Source organism: Hibiscus syriacus, unplaced genomic scaffold, assembly GCF_006381635.1.
Source record: "Hibiscus syriacus cultivar Baekdansim isolate YM2019G1 unplaced genomic scaffold, ASM638163v2 tig00003967_pilon, whole genome shotgun sequence".
Taxonomy (NCBI): domain Eukaryota; kingdom Viridiplantae; phylum Streptophyta; class Magnoliopsida; order Malvales; family Malvaceae; genus Hibiscus; species Hibiscus syriacus.
The window spans coordinates 10,321-25,179 of NW_024061987.1; the positions used below are offsets into that span (position 1 = coordinate 10,321).

The following is a 14,859-nucleotide window of genomic DNA, read 5'->3' on the forward strand; positions in this document are numbered from 1 at the left end:
GGTTCAATCGTGTCTCGATATCAGTCTTCCTTAGACGCTTTAAGAAGATTGGTGGTTCCATTGAAGACGTAAAAGGAGTTGCAGGACTGATCAGAGTAATTAAGACCAGATAAGTATAGATGATACTTGTTTGTTGCTAGGGCCAGCCCAGCTCCTCCTCTATTTAATAAAGCCAGTTCCCCGTTGAACTTAGGGTTTAGGGTTTAGGAAAATTCAAGGAAATTTCCATGCATGTTTCTTCTCATTGTTACCTCTTGCCAATAACTTTAGGTTACGTGCTTAAATATAAAACTCTTACGAGGCGGGCTAGATTAATAATTTAAAACGAGAATCAAATTTCAACCCAGCGCTTACCAATTACTTCCCTTACCAAAGGAGGAGAATTTCCCATACCAAGTAATTTATTCCTAATACGGTTCTAATTTTGTTTTGCCACTGAAGATTAATAATGTTTTTAATTATAATTAGGTCCATAAACTTTTAGAAATTATAATTTGGTCCTCAATCATAATTTCAAGTTGAAATTCCTTAATAATTGGTTAATAAGAGTAACTGAATGTGTTTTAAGGTTGAGAGTGAACGATACACATGTTTTAACGTTCCAAAGTCATATACATGAGATATCAATACTCAGAATCACAAACGTACCATCTATCACGAACCTCGACTATCCAAATTGCCATATACCACATGTGATCATACAAATAAATAGGTGCTTGTAAGCCACACATAATAACATTTTTCATATAAGGTAAAGTATATAAATTCTACTTTGATCATAAGACATTGTTTTATTAAGTTCATCGATTATTAGAAGTTAAAAAATGATACATTAATTATAGGGAGTTTTTTTTATTGAGTCTCATGATATATAAAAGTTATAAAATGATCATTGAATATTCATATGTTCAAAAAAAAAATCGTTAAAAAATTGGCGGTCGAGCTAGACATTAACATGTGATATGATAAAATATGATCTCATAATCATTTGAGAGGTTTTTTATGGATCAACTCTCTATTTACAATATCTCGTCGAGTTAATGTTTGAAAACATTATGTCATCGATCTAGTGCTTGAAAGCAACGACAATACTAACAGACATTTTTAAAATATAATTTTATCATACTTTAATTAGTATATTAATGTCCAGCTCATACGACCATTAATTTTTAACAAAAAAATGAGTTTAGAACATACTAATAGACATCATTAAAATATGATTTTTATCATACTTTAATTAATATATTAGTGTCCAGCTCAAACGATCATTAATTTTTAATAAAAAAACGAATTTAGAACATAACTAATTAAATTATTTTGTACCTTTTTAATAACCGTACAACTTATTATAATAGAGGGATTATATAGTACTCAATTATTCTAGCAGGGAATCGGTACATGACCAAATACGACGCCAAATATTTTAACTGCTTTCTCCACTTCGACACGGTACCGAACACCGTCGGCTTCTTCTTTGTCCATGTAAAACGCAACTCTGTCGCTGAAACAAAGCTGTTTGGCGCGAACGAACTCTCGCCATCCTTCGGTAAGAACCGGCTTCCGGTACTTTTTGTTCTTACGAGTGTAAATTCGGAACTTCCAAACACGGCGGCGCTCGTCGCTTGCATGAAAATCCACCGCATGCTTATCTCCACTTAAAGGAGGGAAAAACACGAGGGACCTGGTCGGGAGGTTCATTCGTACCTTGATATCAGTCCTACTAAGCAACTTCGAGACGATCGGCGCCATTGAAGGCTGGCGTAAAAGGCGGTGCGGTTGTTTGTCGCTGCCTGCCGCAGTACGCTGGAGCGAGCTCCACCGCTATTTATGAATCGAAAATGCTGATTGGTTTCCATGGACGTGTTTTCGCAGTGGATTCGCTCTGTTGATTTTGGTGGCCTTGGCTATTACGGGGAGATTTCCGTACATGTTTCTGCAGTTTGCTGAAGTTCTCGATTCAACGATGACGGCAATATTCTTGCCAGTTCCTTAACGTTACGTTTGATATATTATATTTATCAAAGATTAGTAATAATTCTTTTGGGTAGGCTTTTCTTTTTCTATTCTTGTTTATTAAAAAAAAAGGAGAAAGCCGTTAAAATCGAACTTGAGATTCAATGTCAACTTAAAATATAGCAATATCTTTAACCACCACTCCACCAGACTAAGTCACTATTTTGATTTTAAAATATTTGAAATATCTTTTAGGTTTTTTAGATCTAGACACCCAAAATTCATTTTTTTTCCACTTGAAAATCACCCTAACATTTTAATTTTTACAAAATCTTCCCTCCAAATAGCCCTTTTGACCACCGTCCGGCCAATCGTGTTGTGCATTGCTATTGTCGGAGGGTTTACCGTCACCTCACGACCAAAGTCCAACCTTTTCCTCGTCGTGAATTGTTATCGTTAACTGTAGATTTCCCCTTAAATGCTCAACGAAAAAAACAACTACCACTGTTATTCTTCTTGATTGCGGTCGATCCCGACTGTCGTGAGCTACACGAATGCCACCACTTTCCTCCCCGTGCATTTCCGATCAAAACCCAAGTGGTTGTGTCCCTTGTCGTCGCTCCGTCGCTGCCCCTCTGCCGTTTTGTCGTGGGTAAGCCTATGTCACCATTTTTCGATTGTTTCTTCTCAGTTTTGGTTGGTTTTTGCATAGATCTAGGTTGTTTAAGGTAAAAGGATACATGAGCTGTAATCAGACAATCTCCCTCGGTCGTTTCAACCGTCACACGCTCCTAACACCCGCCCCTACGCATATGGTTGTTTTTCAGTCGAAGGAGTTTCTAAAATGGCTCAAGCCGAGCCAAGCTATGAACCAAGCCAAGTCGTATTGACAGAGTTGAGTCGTGTTAACTGAGTCGAGCCGTGTTGACCGAGCCAAGTTGCATTTACCTATCCAAAGTTGACTTTAACAAATGTTGTCCATTGACTTTGATTAAAAAGTCCTATTTTAAGTTTTTTAATGTTTTGTATTTTGATTCGATTTATTTTTCTTAATTAAGTTATGTTTCTAACATAATTTCTTTTGTTATGTATTCGAGATATTTGAGAGTTGAATTCAAGTTCGAGAGTGATCGAATAAAGTCTTAATAATTTATCGATGTAGCTCAGAAATCGAGCTAATACATTACTACTTTTGAATGATTTACAATTTTTTTTATCATTGGTAAATACATGAATGCCAATAATTGGTCAATTATGCATAGTTAATTATTGTTGGACTCGAACTGAATACGATATACATGCAGTAAACTAAACAATACTCGATCTACTCATGTAAGGAACAAGAAGACTAATAAGGAATAATTTCAAGTTCAGTGATTAATTGGTAATTCGATTAGCCTCAAAATCCCTAAAATTTTGATTATTTCATTAAAAGTCTTAATGTTGGAAATGCTTGGATAAGAAATTATGAAAATACCTTTAGAAAATAAAAAGGACAATTATCCCTAAAGTAGAAATAACCCTGAAAAGTCATAATTGATCCAATGGAACTACTGTTTCACATATTAAATACTCGATCTATTTAGACGATTCCTGATAATCGATTTTTTTACCTCTGAGATGGAAAAACATACTTAGAATTTCTGATTTCTTGAGCAAGCCCCTGAAGACCAAATTACTGGAAATAGTGCATCCGTTTCGATTGAACAAAATGACAGTGATAGTGGGAACGACATGGGAACTCATATTTTGATCCATTAGAATCTTTGAATAACTGATTAAATTCCTGATTTGTTTGGAAAACCTCAAAAACTAGTTTCTACATTTGGGATTTCAAAATACATTGATCTTCAGATTACTGAATGTACGACACGTCACTGAAGTATTTAAAATGATTGGATTATCCTCGAGTTTTAAAATAACCAAAATACCCTTATACCTAAAATGACTGAAATATCCTTAAGCCCCAAAATGACTAAAATAACCTTGAGTACTGAGATGACTTAAATACCCCCATGACCTATAAATAAGTGAATGTCATTACATAAAATTTTGAAACATTGATAAACCTAATTGTTGTCCTTCCCCCAAAAGGTTATGGAGCACGACCTAAGCACATCCGCCATTCTTGGTACTATTGAAATAAAAAAATAAAATAAATATTACCGAAATACTTGTTCAGTTACTCAAGATCTGTTCAATGATGATTCTGATTGTGATTAGTTCAACTAGTGTAGTCAGTATTAAGAAGTGAAGTATATCAGTCCGAATGTTTGGTAAGTATTGCAGTGGTGGGATTTGTTTAGTTCGATTTGACTCGAAATCCTAATAATTTGAGATAATTTCTAATACTGCAAATTATCGTTTTACTCTTATTGGGTTAAATTACAAAGAATTCTTCAGAAATCATAATATTAAAAATGCTTATGATTGCATGATTAATAGAATCACTCCTATTATATCTGAATCTTCAATAATTTGGATATAAAGGTTCTTGAGTACATTCCTAATTCATTTGAATCCTAAATGAACCTGAAGTATCAAATTCTAAATGTCTGATTAGAATTTATGTCATGCGACTTTGTGAACCTGTCGGAATTGGGATTATGTGTTCATAAAAATGTCTGATTGTGATACATTGTCATAATTGAATTAAATGTCTCATAATATGTTTCGGATTTACTAGATGCCTCAGAAATATTATTATTCGGATTAGATCGAACATCAGTTATGTTGTCATTTTGCATTCATATTGGGAAGATTTTCTGATAGGGAAGTTCAGTTCATTTACTCGATGGGATGAATGTCACTTTTCAAATTCAGTGGCCTTCGCCTTTGTGACAAACCCCACTTACATGGTGTGAGGGATGAATATAGTACGGTTCTGGGGAACCCACTCTTCTGGGCGAGATTGGTGTATGGGTGGGTGCATGAGCATTTGCATAACATCTTAACTGTCATGCTTGTTGATGATTTGGTATGTGAATATGATCTATGAATGCTTCAGATTATGCTTGTACTTGTTTATATATGCACCTTGGAGACACACTAAGCCTCGTTGCTTACTCCCCTTTAGTCTCTTCTTTCAGATACTCGAGCTAAGACCCAGTACTTGGAGTTGCATCTTACTACAAAACTCATTGTTTCTATAGTATGAATTTTTATTTGGACTTATTGTTAATTTCTTTATTTATTATTTTGTTTGGATATTTTATTAAGATTTACTTATTTTGGGATATTGGGCATTATTTTATTTTTTTCCGAATGGTTGAGAAGGTTTTTTTTTGTTTTCCATTAATATATTATTTAATAATATTTAGTAGTTTGGGTTTTTCAAAGCCTTATAGTATTTTACATCTATTTACGAGTTACAAAAATCAAAATTGATTTTGTGAGGGACATATCTTATCGTGACTCTAGAGATTCGATCTAATTTCTCCTTGGGTTAGATTTAGGGGTTACATTTCATGTGAGTAGACACTGATAAAATTTTAGGACGAGCACAATCAATAGAAAATAATAGGGAATTTAGATCTTCATATGGGTACTTGTCCAAACACAACTTAGATCAGCCGGTGATTGATAAGAAAAATGTCTTGTGACAATCATTCTTCTAATTTAAATAGAGAATTATGATCAATAGTTCAATAGGTTTCAAGAGATGATGAACACTAGCGAAGTTGGGTCCTTCAGCTTGAGAGTTGAGAGAGAGTTTCATTCTGCCAATTTAAAATTAGAAGCTTATCTTTATTATAAAATTTTAAATTATCATATATTTTTTATATTTTCTTTTATAAAATTTTAGATTATCATATATTATATATTTTTTATATTTTCTTTTGATAAATTATTTTTATTTCTTAAAATTATATATGTTTGTATCTATCTAAAATATTAAAAGTTCACATCTAAGAAAATTCTTTGCATTCGTCCCTTATTGAGGTTGGTAATGACTAAACTCGGTTGCTGTTGTTGTACCTCACTAGATTCCCCACGGCTCAATGTGGACTGCTGGGATGTTATTGACCAGGGAGAATGACGGGATCCACCGGAGAACAAGGGACGTTGCGACTGGACTTTGTATAATTTTATCGGATCTAAAAATATTTTTAAAGGTGAACATATATATATTAATAACATAAAATTTTCATATGAGATGAGCATAACCAATAAAATAAGTAATTAAGTAAAGAAAATTCAGGGTGAGCATATACTCATCTAAGACTAAGGATGGCACTGAATCTGATCGAGGCAGCAAGTATGAGTGTCCTAGGGAAGAACGCAAAACCCTGGCCGGCTTATCATCATCTTTCTTCCCTTTCTTAGGTAGTTTACTCGCTTTCTGCTTTCCATGATCCCCTCTATCAACTATTAACGAGTCATCTATTTCTTCAGCACTAAATGACTCGTCGCTGTCACTTGAAGAGGACGATGAAGATGAATTGCTCCTGGGCTCGTGCCTCAGCAGGGTCTGAGTTAACTACTTCCAAATCATTGAAATCTGCAGACACAGCATCTTCTCGACTATTTGGTTAACAAAATTAAGAAAGAAACTTGGGGTGTGTTCGTTTCGTGAAAACATTTTCTTTATTTTTTGGTGTTTAATTGGAGTAAAATGAACTGATTACCTCATTAACCTAATAAATAAGTAATTGAAGACTTAGCCAGAAGCATAGACGTGTACCCTAAGGCATATGCTTCCTTGGACATCAAGCAGTTAATTAACTTAATTTAATGATATCGATTTAAATATTACAAACTCCCAATTATGAGAGTTGATAATGTCTTTAGCTGTTAATCTACCATTAAAATTCCGTGGAAACAACCGATTGTAGACATATTCAAGCAACAACGCTTAACCCTTGTTTATATTTCGCATATGGCTAACCTACCATCCTCCAACTCCCACATTTCATTCGTCAACACCAAGATTTTCTTTAACAACTGCCTTCAACCACCACTTGGCAATGTCGGGAGCGTCGCTGCGACCGAGAGCTGCTGTTTCCAAGCAAACATCTCATTCAATAGGCGGCAACAGCAGCGAGCGTGACCGTGAAACACGAAAATCTCAATCACAGCAGCCTACTTTATCTCGACGGGCACTCTCGCAAACCTTGACGTGGACGGCAAACTTAGCCAATCTTCTTCCTACAGGCACGCTGTTAGCTTTCCAGCTCCTAGTGCCGGTTTTCACCAACAACGGGTCGTGTGATCCCGCCACGCGCGCCATGACGCTCCTCCTCCTCCTCCTCCTCCTCACCCTTTCTTGTTTCCTCGCCTGCTTCACCGACAGCGTCGAGGCATCCGACGGACGAGTTTATTCGGTTTCGCGACGTTCAAAGGGTTGTTCTTGTTTGACTATCCCGATCCCAAAGATTCAAGTTTGCCCGATTTGAGCAAGTATAGACTCAAGTTTATCGATGGCGTTCACGCTGTTTTGTCGGTGTTCGTGTTCGGTGCAGTAGCTTTGAGAGACAAGAATGTGTTGAATTGCTTCTACCCGGCACCTGAACATGAAACCGAGGAGGTTTTGAGCATTGCACCGGTCGGAGTTGGGCTGATTTGCAGCTTATTGTTCGTAGTTTTTCCGACCACGAGGCATGGAATTGGCTATCCGATCACGACAAGGAAATAGTTGATCATTTATTTTGTTCACCAAACTGTCGAATTCCAACCCTGAAATTTGGGATTTCATTATTTGATCTGTGGATTATATAGATTAACGTTGAACTTCTAGTTTATTGTCTACTCCTAGGGATGAAACTACGTTAACGAATAATTATTTGCCCCGAAAATACGACACGATGCAATACTCTCCTAAATAATGGATAAGGATGAGTATAATTCAATTTAAAGAGGGATCTTAAATACAGATGCATTTTACATTGCTATTAGACTATATAAAGAGGGATTCATGGATGTTTTAGAGCACACACTTGATTATTTGCAATTCTGATTTCTAATCCATAAAACATATGAAGATGACTAGGTTTTCATGGGCTCCCTTTGCCTTCTTCTTCGTCCTTGCTGTTTTCACTTTCACCATTCAAACAGTAAACGTACTGCATCTCTTTATCATCTCTTCTTTCTCATTGAATTTTGATTTATAAACTATGAATTGCATCTCTCTCTACTTCTACTTGTTTCATGTCCACAGGCTGGTGGGGAAGGATCACTTTTCCTCCAAGGTAAAATGCATTATTATTCAAATTCCCATTCTCTATATACCCATCGTGATAATTCGATTCACTAAAACTTTTATTATATTTAGAGATGTCTTTTGATCGATTCAAATTGAATTTCTCTAATCGATTGTTGTATGTAGATTGTCCGAACGCCAGTAATGTTCGGTGTTCGAAGACACATCATAAAAGTACATGTTTGGAATTCTACAACTACTGTTGTAAGAGGTGTTTGTGTGTTCCTTTGAGTTTTTATAGCCACACTGGAGAATGTTCATGCTACGACAACATCAAGACTAAGGAAGGCAAATATAAATGTCCTTAATTATGAATAATACGATTAATTTCCAATTAAAGATGTTACAATAAATTGAGATGTTGAAAATTTTATCTTGCAATAATATGCTGCCATTTAATTCCAATTACATGATTTTGTTGCTATATTTTAGAAAATCTGAGAAAAAAATATTACTTCAAGTTTTTAACCGTAGATGACTGAAATAAAAATATAATGTTACTACTATTTTTATTTTTAAGGTTTAATATTATGCTATAGATACGGGTTCAATGGTATGCAGCTCGACAATGTGCTGCCTTAGATAATGAGAAGATAATCTTAAATCCATACGATAATTTCGTACTATAAACTAGTTTTTAAATATTTTTATACAGTATCTCTTCGTTAGGTGTTCTCGCCCACTCAACCATTTTTTTTGGTTACAAATAATAGAAAGCTAGCAGTAAGTAATGCGACTTCTCCAACGATCCATGTCTAGTTGGAGAAGCCGATGAATTCCATTAGGTGGGTCGTTTAGCTCAAAGAGCCCCTCGGGTACTGAATGGTCAAGTAGGGTGAGCGCATCTTCCATACGGTAATGTGAACCATCCTAATACTCCATTGACGTTGGAGGATTCCCCGAATTCTGCGACTAATGGTCGGTTCAAAGGACAGCGCAGGAAAAGGAGAGGATATTGATTGCTTCCTAACTATCCAGCTCAACATCGATACATTTGTAGCCTCGATTCCAAGTGATATACAAACTATCAAAGAGGGCCCAGAGTTTTGCATGAAGGACACAGCATCGACCAATGCTGCGGTAATAGATTGATAACCAAACGCCTTCAGAATTACGGAATATTCCGCCACTTGTCGCTTCCATCATGGACTGGTTGACAGCTCCATCTGTTCGTAATACGGAAAACACTATCCCACGTTGAGTGGGAAATACCATTTGGCTTGGGTATTTACAGTGTTCATTCTTCTATCCTTTGTTGAGTGATAGAGAACAAAAGAAAATCTCGTGCGTTGCCGCCGCCTGTCTTGTGCTCGTAGCTCGTGGTAACATGTGTTGTGCGGATGCTATTTTTTTAGAGAAAATTCGTAAGGATTTTTCTCAAGCATAAAAGATGAAAAAAGACTTGTAAAAGAATTTTTGTCTGATATTTATAGGTTTTTGTATGATTTAATTTTCAGAGGGTAACAACTAATTAATCAGTTGTCGTTTTGATTTCTGAAAATTAAAATTTTAAATTGTCAGTTTCTAAATTCATGTCTATGAAACGTTAAATGAATCTAGGCAATTTTACAGCTCTGTTCAGAATGTTTATTGTGCCAGTTATAGAGTAATTATAAGAGTTACAGAGTTAATTACCTATAGTAACAAACATCTGAGTATTAAAGCACGAACCTAGACTGAATTGAGGTTAAATTTATATGTTTATTTTAACAGTTTCAAACATGATTTAATTCAGAAATTAATTAGATTTTATATATGATTCACATTGGACAATTTTACCCATGAAGTTTAGCCTATAAATAGAGAGCTTCATTTCACTCTTAACACACACTCAACACTCTCATATCCTCTCATCTAAAGATATTTCGAGTTGTTCTCTTTGCTAAACAATACCACCGGTAGTGCACTCCAGTTTTGGGTGTACGAAATTTGGAGTGACCGTGTTAACCTCAGGGGACAATCCCCCTAAAGCAGCGATTACACATATCGGGGAGAATTTGTTTCTAAGGTAGTGGTTTTCACCACGACATAGTTTCGATTTTTCATTTTTCAATATTTTTATATTGTCCAATCAATTGCTAACATCTCATTTTCAATCTATATTTCCAACAATTTAGAAACAAACTTCATTTATGCAAAATGTCAACACCACTGAGCAAGTTTATCCTTGATCTTTCCAAACTCGATTCCTTAGATAGTTCAAATTACTGAAAGTGGCGGATTCTGATTTTCTACAAGCAGTTTGATCTTAACTACGTGCTGCTGAAGCCACCACCAACTACTCCAGTGACTACCCCAACTACAACTGATGCTACTGGTGATGAAACCACACCTGATGTTGTCTCTACTTTCGCTGCTACTACTACTGTCGTCACTGCCACCAAAAAGTAAGAGAAAGATAACAAGACGGTGCAAGGCCATCTCTTAAGTCACATGTCTAACAAGTTGTCTGACATGTTCCTAAAAGAAATGAGCACCAAGATGATTTGGGAAATGTTGGAGAAGAAGTATGGAGTTGACGATGCAGACATCAAGAAGTACGTTGTTGGTGAGTGGATGAGATTTCATATGGCCGACGACAAGTCGATCATGGATCAAGTCCATGATTACAAGAAGCTGGTTTCCGACATCATTATTGAGGGAATGCAGATGTGTGAAGTTCTGCAAGACAACGTTCTAATCAAGAAGTTGCCCAAGTCTGGGTCAGATTACCGCAACTCCTTTAAACATAAAAAAGATGAATATTTCACTTGAGGAGCTCGTGGGCCATATGAAGATAGAGGAGGCTAACCGGTTAAAGGATAAGGTTACTAACTCTATTGGTCAATTATCTTTTAAAGATAACTTGGTTGAGTCTGGTACTGGCTCAGGGCCTAAGTTCAAAAAGACCACAAACTTTAAATAGGAAATCAAAACAAGATGACAAAACCTTGAAAGAATGCCAACTTCAAGAAACCAGGGAAGCCCAAAGCTGAAGGGAAATCCTTCAAGTGTTATGTCTGTGGACTAGTCAACCACAAAGCCTACCAGTGTCAACACCATTCCGACCGTCAGAATGTGAGCAAACCACAGTTGAACGTTGCGGAGAATAATATTGATGATGTCATTTCTACGGTGGTTTCGGGAGTAAATTTTTTGGAGAACAATACTAAGTGGGTTGTGGACACTGGCACTTTCATGCATTTCTATGCAATGAGGGAATTTTTCATCGAGTTCGAGGATGAGGCCAAAGGTGAACATTGTACATAGGAAACTCCAACAACTCTGAAGTGCGGAAAAGACAAGGTTTTACTCAAAATGACTTCTGATAAAACTTTAGCCATGAATAATGTCTTGTATGTACCTTTCATGCGTAGAAATTTAATGAGTGATGGACTTTTAAATAAAGAAAGCATTAAGTTAGTTTTTGAGGCAAATAAACTTGTACTTTCCCAAAACAATGATAATGTTGGGAAAAGTTTTCTAAATGGGGGTTTATTTGTCATAGAAACTCAACTTAATGAAAATATAGTTACTTCTACTTACACTGTTGAGACTATTGATATGTGGCATGCTAGACTAGGTCATGTGAATATTCAATCTTTAAAGAAACTGATGAAAATGAATATTCTTCCTAAACTATACATAACTAGCTTTAACAAATGTAAAATTTGTGTAGAAGCCAAGCATCATAAACCTCACTTTAAGATTGTTTCTGAGCGAAAGACTGAACTATTAGAGCTTATACATATTGATCTAGCAGACTTTAGAATCTCTGAAAGTAAAGGAGGAAAACACTACTATATTACTTTTGTATATGACTTTTCAAGATACAAAAAGTATATCTCCTAAGAACTAAATATGAGGTTGAAAACTTCTTTCTAATTTATAAGGCATAAGTCGAGAATTGGTTTGATAGGAGAATAAAACAAGTTAGATTCGATAGAGGTGGTGAATATGGATCAAATTTCTTAAAAGGGTTAGAATATAATGATATAGCCGAGAGGAAAAATAAACTTTAAAAGAGATGATTAATTCATTGTTAATAAGTTCTGGACTAGCTGACAACATGTAGGGGAAGCCATTCTATTTGTGAATTGTGGAAAGGCTACGCTCCAAATCTACAATACTTGAAATGTGGGGCGTCTAGCTAAAGTCGGCTTGCCAAACTTTAAGATGTCCACCATGAGACCGAAAACCGTTGACGTAGTGTTTATTGGGTATGCTACAAACAATGTCGCATACAAGTTCATGTGTTTACAAGACTTCTCTATTTGTGAATGTTGTTTTCTTTGAAGATATATTTCCACTAAAGAAACCTAGATTAAATGAGGAAACATAAATAGAAAAATTATCATCCACTTCTTCTAGTGTTCCTACTAGGTCTTCTCAATAGACTAATTTCGAGCCTAGAAGAAGTAAAATAAAAAGAATTAAAACCACTTTTGGACCAGATTTCATAACTTCCTTTATTACTAAGATAAATAATTTAAACACCCTTTTTTATCCTATAGCTCAAATGTTTTTGTTAGATGAAAATCCTAAGACATATAAAGAATCTATACGGTTAATTGATGCTAGTTTCTGGAAAAACGCTATTAATGATGAACTAGAATCAATAATGTCTAATCATACTAGGAATTGGTTAACTTGCTAGGGATTTAAATCGATCATCAATAAATGGGTCTTCCAAAAGAAACTCAGACCAGATGGTTCGATCCATTGGTACAAAACAAGGCTAGTCGTCAAAGGGTTCACTCAAAAAACTCTCTCGTGACAAAAATCTCAATAATCCGAGCATTATTTAAGCTAGCCTCCATTCACAAGTTGCAGTCTATATTTCCAACACCATCTGTGTTGAGCTTGACCACCCCTGGATTGGGAGGTCTCCAAATTTGATTCCTAGGTGTGTCATTTGCTTTGGTGGCGATGGAAGAGGTTTTAGCCCGGATGGATTGGGCCCAAGAGCGTGCAGGCTGGATGATGGATGGGGTAGACCAAACCTTGCCCTTGAAAATAAAATTGCATCTTTGCTTATAGAGTCTCCAGATCAGAATTCCAAAGAAATGCATTCAGTAATATGCAGTCTCCACCATACCTGTAGAAAAATTGAGATTTGATTTTAACCTATTGAAAAGATTAAGATTGAAGAAACTCCCTGTTAATTACGGTGGAGTGATAAGAGTCCAGATCATGACCCACTCAACCATTTTGACAAGGGAAATTCCCATAACTTAATTACCAACTCTCCATAACAAGACACATATGTAAGAGGACTCATATCAAGTTCCTTGGTTGTATAACTTTTGTGGATTGTTTGATACCTTATTTGATTCTTTTTAAGAGTATAGAGACCAAATTGATCCATTTAATAGTAGAGAGATTACTTTGAACATTTTCAATAATAGATAGACTAAATTGATCCGTTTAATAATAGATAGGCTAAATTGATATAATACTTATAAGGGATTGATTTGAAAATTTTCAATAATAGATAGACTAAATTGATCCATTTAATAGAGCAAAAATAATGTTATCAATCATGTTTACTCCAATTACAATATTTTCTTACATTCTACATAGAAGTTTTGCCATTTATGACATATTTTCTTATTAACCAGATCTCATCTCCGTTCATGTATGTCAAATTGCAAATCTCAACCATGTAACCATCAGGATCATGGAAGAAAAATTGCATAATTTCAATATTAAAAGAGATCTAAATTATTATTTTTACCCTATATATGATTGCTGAATATATTGTTAGGTATATATATATAGAAAGTTCAAAACTTGTTTGTAATTTTTATTGTATTTTTCTATAAAAGAAGATATAACAAATTAAGAGAGAATTTACATTGAATGCAGATGCACATGTTCATAGGATTTTACATTGCTATTAGACTATATAAAGAGGAATTTATAGATGTTTTAGAGCACACTTGATTACTTTTAATTCTGATTTCTAAACCCTAAACGAAGAAACATATCGAGATGGTTAGGTTTTCATGTGTTCCCTTTGCCTTCTTCCTCGTCCTTGTTGTTTCCACTTTCACCATTCAAACAGTAAATGTACTGCATCTATTTATCATCCCTTCCTTCTCATTGAATGTTGATTTATTATAAACTATGAATTGCATCTCTCTCTAATTCTACATGTTTCATGTCCACAGGCTGGTGGGGAAGGATCACTTCGCCTCCAAGGTAAAATGCATTATTATTCAAATTTCTATTTTCTATTTACCTTGTCATGTTCGATCGTAATAATCCGATTCACTGAAAGTTTGATTATAAGTAGAGATGTCCATTGATTGATTCAAGCCGAATTTCTAATCCATTATTTTGTTGGATATGCAGATTGCCCGAACGCCTGTAACGTTCGGTGTTCGAAGACACAATATAAGAGTGCGTGTTTGGAATTCTGTAACTACTGTTGTAAGAGGTGTTTGTGTGTTCCTTCGGGTTTTTATGGCCACACTGGAGAATGTCCATGCTACGACAACATCAAGACTAAGGAAGGCAAACATAAATGTCCTTGATTTTGTTAATTACAGATTAATACCAATTAAAGATGCTAGAATAAATTGAGATGTTGAAAACTTTCGTCTTGAAATAATATGTTTTGTTGATGATCAAAATAAAAAGATAAACGTTGGTGATGCTTTTATTTTTTTAAAGCGTTTATATTATGCTATATATGAGCTCAATGGCATGCAGCTCGATGGTGT

General features: G+C 35.3%; 2 protein-coding genes and 1 pseudogene across 2 annotated transcripts; all 3 read left to right on the plus strand.

Annotated features, from left to right (window-relative positions):
• The first annotated feature begins 6,889 nt into the window (after positions 1 to 6,889).
• On the plus strand, positions 6,890 to 7,602 carry LOC120184661 (annotated as a pseudogene).
• A 326-nt stretch (positions 7,603 to 7,928) lies between these two features.
• Positions 7,929 to 8,460, plus strand: LOC120184672 (gibberellin-regulated protein 12-like). Its single transcript, XM_039189080.1, has 3 exons — positions 7,929 to 8,012; positions 8,111 to 8,141; positions 8,279 to 8,460. The coding sequence occupies exons 1-3, from the start codon at positions 7,929 to 7,931 to the stop codon at positions 8,458 to 8,460; spliced, it is 297 nt and encodes a 98-aa protein (XP_039045011.1).
• Positions 8,461 to 14,087: 5,627 nt separating this feature from the next.
• On the plus strand, positions 14,088 to 14,710 carry LOC120184718 (gibberellin-regulated protein 12-like). The gene is made up of 3 exons (XM_039189106.1): positions 14,088 to 14,203; positions 14,305 to 14,335; positions 14,489 to 14,710. The coding sequence occupies exons 1-3, from the start codon at positions 14,126 to 14,128 to the stop codon at positions 14,668 to 14,670; spliced, it is 291 nt and encodes a 96-aa protein (XP_039045037.1). The 5' UTR covers positions 14,088 to 14,125; the 3' UTR covers positions 14,671 to 14,710.
• Positions 14,711 to 14,859: the final 149 nt, after the last annotated feature.

Bases quoted from the DNA above. Each gene is read 5' to 3' on its own strand.
- LOC120184672 (XM_039189080.1), top strand. From the start codon at position 7,929: ATGAAGATGACTAGGTTTTCATGGGCTCCCTTTGCCTTCTTCTTCGTC. The intron at 8,013-8,110 runs GTACTGCATCTC...TCATGTCCACAG, and splicing joins TCACCATTCAAACAGTAAAC to GCTGGTGGGGAAGGATCACT. The intron at 8,142-8,278 runs GTAAAATGCATT...TGTTGTATGTAG, and splicing joins AGGATCACTTTTCCTCCAAG to ATTGTCCGAACGCCAGTAAT.
- LOC120184718 (XM_039189106.1), top strand. From the start codon at position 14,126: ATGGTTAGGTTTTCATGTGTTCCCTTTGCCTTCTTCCTCGTCCTTGTT. The intron at 14,204-14,304 runs GTACTGCATCTA...TCATGTCCACAG, and splicing joins TCACCATTCAAACAGTAAAT to GCTGGTGGGGAAGGATCACT. The intron at 14,336-14,488 runs GTAAAATGCATT...TTGGATATGCAG, and splicing joins AGGATCACTTCGCCTCCAAG to ATTGCCCGAACGCCTGTAAC.